Here is a 7,511-nt window from a genome sequence, read left to right as displayed (position 1 = left end):
ACATCTGGTGAAAATTTCATGTCATTAGCACCTCTAGTAATATATTTACTGAGAAAAATGGTGACGTGTTCAATACTTATTTTGCCCGCTGTATGAGATCATGCTTGTGGCACGGCTTAATGCTCACCTTTGGTGATGATCTTCTGTTGGGACCAACCTCACAATCTTCGGTCCAGTTTTACACAAACTGTTTTTTTTTTTCAAGCATGCAGTTTGTTTTGTGCTCCTCTCTGCGTTTGCTAACTTCCATTTGATTAAAATCTCCAGCTGACAATGGGGACAAAGAGCTGCAGAGGCGGCACCTTGAAAGCTCCAACAGGCGGCGGCGCTGCCTCGGGTTCTCAATGCAAGTCACCTACCCCCAAGGCACGAGGCATTCTGGGCCACTGACCCTCAAATAAGAGACTCAGTCCAATCCATTTTGCCCCATGCCTGCCAGCGCAGTGTGTGCTTTAACTTTCCTTTTGGGTTCTCTTCCCAGTATCTCCATAAAAACTTGGGGTTGTTATAAAGCATCAAGCAGCACACGCACACCTYCCAAACACACACTGAACTTTGATGGAGTTTCTTACAGAACAGTTGCTGGTTTAGCAGCTAAAGAGTTTCAAATAAGGAGCTTTTGGAAAAGGTATCACTCAATAATTGTCTTTCTTTTTTTTTGATGTTTGCACGGTTCTTAGACCGAGTTCAGACCACAGGTTAGAAATTAATCTTGGCTCGTTTCGTCTGCTTTATTTTCAGAAAGCAGGCATGTCACACCCGGTGGGGAGTTTATCAGAGGAGTACGGGTCCAGAATGGGGAAGGCCGAGGACTCCCTCATTCTCCTGGAGCGAAACAGAAGCTCCGAGGACCCCTGGGAGATGGTCGAGACCAAACCGAACATCGAAGCCCTGGAACGAGGCGTCCCGGGCCTCTACTTCTCCTGCTACGACATGCTTCTCACCGAAGATGCCAGGTGGTTGTTGAAAGTTTCCGATTCCCCCGCAACGCTGGCTATACCCACGAATCCCATGGAGAACCTCGAGGCACCGGAGCAGTGCCCCATCATTGACAGCCAGGAGCAGGGCCTGTCTCCTGGGTTGGTGGGGCAGGAGGAGGAGCGGTCTCTGGAGCAGGTTCAGAGCATGGTTGTCGGAGAAGTGCTGAAGGACATCGAAACTGCCTGCAAGCTGCTCAACATCACCCCAGGTAGGCTGCCCCCCACCCACCACCACACCTGTCATTTTCAAGAAGCAGCGCAGAGCATTAATGCTTGTAACTGACAAAAAAAGTGTTGCTCACGTTTTGCAAATAATAAAATATTGATTCAGAGATTTATGAGCTTCTGAACCTTGCTACCAAAATCAACAAATTCTGAGGGCAAACTGACAGATGTTCTAAATCGTCTTATTTCTGACGCAGACGTGTTTGCCCGCTTCCAGGATCTGTTTAATCCTGACCTTTTGAAAAAGTTTTTTCTGAACGGTGACAGTGATGATTCTCCACTGCCTGCAGACGTGTACACAGACTTAAGGGCGAGGTCCCTGCTGCTTGAAAGCAAACAAAGGAAGTGTTTTTATACATATTCTACAGCCTCTAGCTGCTATAAACCTCCCTGATACCCAGTCATCTGTTCTCCTGATTAGAACCGGAGAGGCATAATTACACGTGCTTTCACAAGATTTATTATGTGTAACAACATAAAGCTGGAAAATGACCCAGGATGACACTTTGCCAAAAAGAAAAATGTTTTAAACTAAAGAAATCGCATTTTCAGGAAAAAAAAAAAGTTGCGTCAATGCTGTCTGCTGCAAACTTTGTCAAATTTGTTGAAGTTTAAACTATAGGCTGTTGAAGTCAATGAATCARAACAAAAGRCAAAATTAGCAAAGCRGTAGCTAAAAYTGGCAAATTAGTATTGTAATGCCCAAAGCAAGAAAACACTAGCCGAAAAATAAAACCATCAAATCAGTWGCTAAAAGCAAARATGAGCAAAACAGTGRCTAAAACCTTCAAAACACCAGCTAAACACCAAAAGCAGCAAAACAGTAGTGAAACGCTAAAACCATCAAAACATTAATTAAACACTAAAAGCGGCAAAGCAGTAGCTAAAGGGTAATGAAGCAAGATAGATTTCAAACCCTTCAAATATTTTCAAGGATTTGAAAAGTTTTTTATTCCATAGAGGAAAAAATGTGAATAAAGTTAATATTTAAATTGTACAAAAGTTTTATAGACAAAAGTAATAGCTGTAATATTTTAAATGAGCTGAATATTTTTGATATTAGCTAAAATCAAACTGGTTTGTTGCTAAGTACCAAGTACTCTGTTGTGAAAATGCTGAAGTACCAAGTACTCTGTGRTGTAAATGCTGAAGTACCAARTACTTTGTTGTGTAAATGCTGAAGTACCAAGTACTCTGTTGTGTAAATGCTGAAGTACTCTGTTGTACTAGCACTTTGTGGTTTTTTTGTTCCTCCCCACAGATGCTACAGAGTGGAACACAGCAAACGTCCAGAAGTGGCTGCTGTGGACTGAACACCTGTACAGGTTGCCTCACGCAGGGAAAGCCTTTCAGGAGCTGACAGGAAAGGATCTGTGCGCCATGAGCGAGGAGGAGTTTCGCCAGCGCTCTCCGCTGTGCGGCGACACGCTGCACGCACACCTGGACATATGGAAGTCAGGTAACTAAGGACTATTTATTTAAGATGATGATGATAACCGGCTACACCTCCTGTTATCTTTGGCTGATGTGATCGTTTGAGAGGCAGCTTACAGTCTTTGTTCAGATAAAGTACTGTGTGAACATCTTCAGTCATTTAGACTTACTTGGAACATTTTAAAGTGCAAAACTAAAGAATTTACAAAAARGAAAAAAATTTCTTGGAGAGCCTTTGGTTACTTTCCTTACCAGTTAAGTGCAGAAACTGATTTATGGTATGAATGTGATCTATAGCACTGACTCGTCTTTGTAGAGAGATTTAGTCGAGTGCTGTGTGTGAATGGGTAAATGACGGCACAGGTTATTGTAAAATGATTTGAGTATCCTGGTTGAACAGAAAGGCACTGCATACAGTCCAAATGACAAACCAGTCATAACAGAAAACTTAACCAAGTTTAACTGGAGAAACTGTGAATTGTGAGTGTTGAACTGAAAAAAAAAATTCATCTCTCAGGTCCTGAGTCAGGTGTGATGACATGACTTTCACATACTGTTCATTTGCAGTAGATTGTTGTTTTAGGCCAGGGCTCTGCAACCTGCGGCTCTGGGGCCACATGTGGCTCTTTGGTCCCTCTGCAGTGGCTCTTTGAATATGTAGCCAAACATAACAGAATACATTTTTTGTTGTTGTTGTTGTTTTTAAACTCACAACAGAAATCAATTTGTATGCAAATATGTGATCAACATGTTAGCTCATGCTAGCCTGTTGGTTTTTTGTATAACTAATAGCTAGCCTGTTGTTTACTTAAATATTAATGAAATTTGGTGTAAACTACATACGGTATTTTTCTTGTTTACATGAATATGGTATTTCTATTCATCCTGATATGCATAATAATAAATAATATAATAATAACAACAATATTTTTTTAGTTTTGTAATGTCATTTCCACTGACCGTAAAGGTTCCCGGAAGGACCTTGAAAAGGCCCATGGACCACCAGTTGATAATCACAGTTGTAGCTTGTTTTGCGGCTCCTGACACATTTTATTAGTGAGACAAGCAGCACAATTGGCTCTTTTGATTGTAAAGGTTGCAGACCCCTGTTTTAGGCCGTTCTCTACTTTGCTGTTGAGACCAGGTACAAAAACTGGACACAAAATGAGTAAAAAGTGGCCAAAAACCTTTAAAATACCTCCAGGATGTTCTAAGAACTGCTAATCAGGGCCACTATAAAAACATTTGGCTGCTTGGAATCACACTAAACAGACTTTAGTGGTGGTTTAAAACTTTTCAGTATTGTAATGTTGGGTTTGAATAAATTAATTGAAAGGAAAAATAAAGCTTTTTCTTGTGMTTGATGGTCTGTCACTCTTTTATCTCCAGCTGCCTGGATGAAAGAGAGGTGCTCCGTYGTAGAGACCAAAGCTACAGGTAGGATTGATTTCCTTATTTTACTTTAAAGACATTAACCAGCCTTAATGAAAGTCACACAAAGCTAGGGAAATAAATCTTAACACTGTTCACATTCTAAGCTATCTGCCTTTCTTTATTTAGCTCAATAAAATCTATGGAGATGTAGTCAAAAATGCATGTTTTATATAATCAGTTTTATAACGTTTATGTGTCACAACATAGTGGTATAAGAAAAAAATGTGTTTTGTTGTGTACAGTAGGCCACGAGGAGCTGTGGTCCGAGGCGGATTCGTCTTGTTCGGGTCAACCTATTCATCTGTGGCAGTTCCTCCGAGAGCTCCTGCTCAAACCTCACAGCTACGGACGCTGCATCCGCTGGCTCAACAAAGAAAAAGGTACGAGTCGATGCTTTCGGGTTTTTTCACTCGCAGGCTTCACAGGCAGACAGAATCACACAATAAGGTGATTTTACAGTTATTTTACTGCACAGGTTGGGAGAAAAGCGGCAACGTGGTCACTAAAGTTATATGTTCACCATGTTTTGGTGCCTGAACAGGCCTCGTACTGTTTACGCTATAATAAATAATACAAAAGCACGTATTTTTCCAGTATAATTAGAAAAAAATTAACCTGGTAAAAAGATAGCAATGTCATTTTACAGAGATGTTTATCCCTCCACCATCATTCCTACATTCACACAAAGTCTGAAGACATGATAGTTGCAGGTCGTCATATTGTGAGGTGATTTTTTTTTATGATGATAATAAACTTAAATGCTTTTACTGCCTTTGCTTCCTCTTTAAAACTGCATCACATCTGCTGTCAAACCCCATTCATTCATAGTTCCTAACACACTGCAGCCGATGTTTGAGCTTTCATACAATAAAACAAATAGCAATTATAAAATCATTTACCTGTGAGCGATTTTTCTTCTAATAAAACTTGTAAATATGAACCTAATCTCCACATATATATATATAACTAACTTTTGTCAGATTTTGATTCAAAAAACCCTGACTTGCGTTTCCCTGCAGGTATTTTTAAAATCGAAGACTCGGCCCACGTGGCGAGGCTGTGGGGCCTCCGAAAGAACCGACCCGCCATGAACTACGACAAGCTGAGCCGCTCCATCCGTCAGTACTACAAAAAGGGCATCATCCGCAAGCCCGACGTGTCCCAGAGACTGGTGTACCAGTTCGTCCACCCGGTGTGAGACTTCAGCGCACCGGGAGGAGGAAGGACRCCGGAAACAGCCAAACCAGACATTTGCACTTCTTGAACCCCTAAAACGTGGCCTGAAACGTGTGACCACCCTCGGGGTCACTGCCAGCTCTGACGTCACATCTGGCAGCAGCTGGAAGACAAAACTAAGTGACCATGGAGGCTTTTTTTTTTCCTTTTTTTTTCCTGCTGCAGAATCAAGCAAACACAGATTAAAATAAACGAACTGCCTTATCGTTTGCATGATCTGCCTGCTTATGTTTCCATCGTGTGATTCATGCCACAAAACACTAACACCACCCGCCCCCAAACCAGCTGCAAACAAGTGCCCCTCGTCTACACTTGTCTTTTTTCGTTTCCGTCATTTTCACTTCTACCAGATATTGTTGTGCTTCTGAGCCTGTGAGGCTGTGGCGTCGCACCTGAGAGGGATGACTCAGCAGTTTGATGGATTCGGAGCCAACAGTGAGTTCCTCGGCCTCTTCTGCGGCCCGGCTGATAAGGCCACTCTTGTGTCGTTTTGGTCTTCTTGGAGAGAAGTGATGTTTGCTTCTTAAAGTGCTGCTGTGGAGATCAATATGTCACTCTGTCAGCTCTGGTTGAGCTGTAAATAAAATCTTAAATTGGGGAACAAAAGGACTCTAACCCGAAAGAATAGGAAAACATGTTTTTTTTTTGTTGTTGTTGTTGTCTTTTGTCTGTGGCAGCCATTTTGACCTTGAATTATAAATGTACACCCAAATACTGGTTTTGAAATGTTCCAATAAAACCTGTCATTCACGAAATACTTTGCTGATAATGATAAAGATTTAGCAACAGATCTTTTACCACAGTTAGTCCACAGAATGAGGTGGGGATGACTCTCAGCTGCTGCACCAGATTTTTAGCTGAATATCCAGAAACTGACTGAGTTACAGCCACTTGTGTGTTCGCTAACATCACTTAGCTGCGGCGGCCATCTTGATCCAATCAACTAAAGAGCTAATGATCGCTGTACGTCTCAGTAAAATTTTCTTTTTTTTCATTCAGATCCACTAAACATGTTCTTGACTTCTTTTTATTTAGTTTTGATTGCAGATTGCTTGATTTTTCAAATTATACCCTGAATAATAAAGTCTAAATATTTCAGTTTTTGACTCCATCTGTGCCACTATATTCAACCTTAAATTCACTATCAGTGCAGAACATGTTGGACGTTATCAAGCGGAGAAACAAGACAGAACATTTAATTTTCCTGAACAGAATCTTAGTCAGTAAATTTGTGTATATTGTTTATATTTGTATATAGTATTAATTGTTTTGTGTGTTTCATACTATTTGTGTTTTACTACACTGGCTTCCTGTTCTGTCTGCATATTCACCCGGCCTGGGGAGAACACTTTCCCCAAGCCTCAGAAAAGGAACAATAAAACTATTTTTGACCTGTACTTGAGTGATATTTCTTTTTTTTTTCTTGTGTATAACCGTATGACTCATGCTTTCAGTCACATTCTCTACCGCAGCTTTCATTTTTTTTCTCATCCAACAGGTTTTAATAATGTGTCGTAATTAACTGTTTTCATAGAGATGAGTCAGAGAGTAAACATTAGCCAGGACAGGGAGGACTTCAGCAAAATGTAACAGGTTATTCCCAGAAAACCTTGCCCCAACATGTTCTGGTCAGGTTTTGGAGATCACCTTACCAAAAAAAAAAAAAAAAAAAAAAAAAAAACATGAACCCCTGCAAGGATTTAAGATCACAGCCAATTTTACATCTGCATTACGTGTCTTGTTTGTGTTCCCATTACAACAATTCGTTTTAAAAAAAGATGCAAAGCATTGTGTTGTGCTCATTGTGTGCATTAAACCATCATTAAAGATGTCAAACAAGATATATTTTTTTACCAATTCGGTGGAAATTTTTCTTCCTGAACTCTTCTGTAACCTCTTAAAGGAAGTACTTAACTGATATAAGGGTTACGACTTGTCACTTGAGCAAAAGACAAATAAACAGATGTCAACCACCAGGTTTGCTTAAAGAAAATACAAAATAAATTTNTGTCTTTTTTCGTTTCCGTCATTTTCACTTCTACCAGATATTGTTGTGCTTCTGAGCCTGTGAGGCTGTGGCGTCGCACCTGAGAGGGATGACTCAGCAGTTTGATGGATTCGGAGCCAACAGTGAGTTCCTCGGCCTCTTCTGCGGCCCGGCTGATAAGGCCACTCTTGTGTCGTTTTGGTCTTCTTGGAGAG

The 7,511-nt window shown here is 40.8% G+C and overlaps 1 protein-coding gene across 2 annotated transcripts in view; it reads left to right on the top strand.

The window, feature by feature from the left end:
- The window catches only part of spdef (SAM pointed domain containing ets transcription factor), a 14,192-nt gene extending 6,972 nt beyond the window's left edge, over positions 1-7,220 (top strand). Inside the window, exons 2-6 of one of the 2 annotated variants that reach the window (XM_014009538.1) lie at positions 742-1,189; positions 2,467-2,664; positions 4,029-4,076; positions 4,319-4,453; positions 5,093-7,220. In XM_014009538.1, coding sequence (XP_013864992.1) covers positions 751-1,189; positions 2,467-2,664; positions 4,029-4,076; positions 4,319-4,453; positions 5,093-5,271 — 999 coding nt within the window. In that variant the 5' untranslated portion in view covers positions 742-750 and the 3' untranslated portion in view covers positions 5,272-7,220. Of the gene's footprint in view, positions 1-25; positions 1,190-2,466; positions 2,665-4,028; positions 4,077-4,315; positions 4,454-5,092 lie in introns of those variants that run through there. The other variant, XM_014009537.1, reaches the window with a different exon arrangement.
- Positions 7,221-7,511: the final 291 nt, after the last annotated feature.

Source organism: Austrofundulus limnaeus, unplaced genomic scaffold (assembly GCF_001266775.1).
Source record: "Austrofundulus limnaeus strain Quisiro unplaced genomic scaffold, Austrofundulus_limnaeus-1.0 Scaffold59, whole genome shotgun sequence".
NCBI lineage: Eukaryota > Metazoa > Chordata > Actinopteri > Cyprinodontiformes > Rivulidae > Austrofundulus > Austrofundulus limnaeus.
Note: the sequence above shows the minus strand (reverse complement) of the source record. Positions and strands in the feature narration are given on the sequence as shown.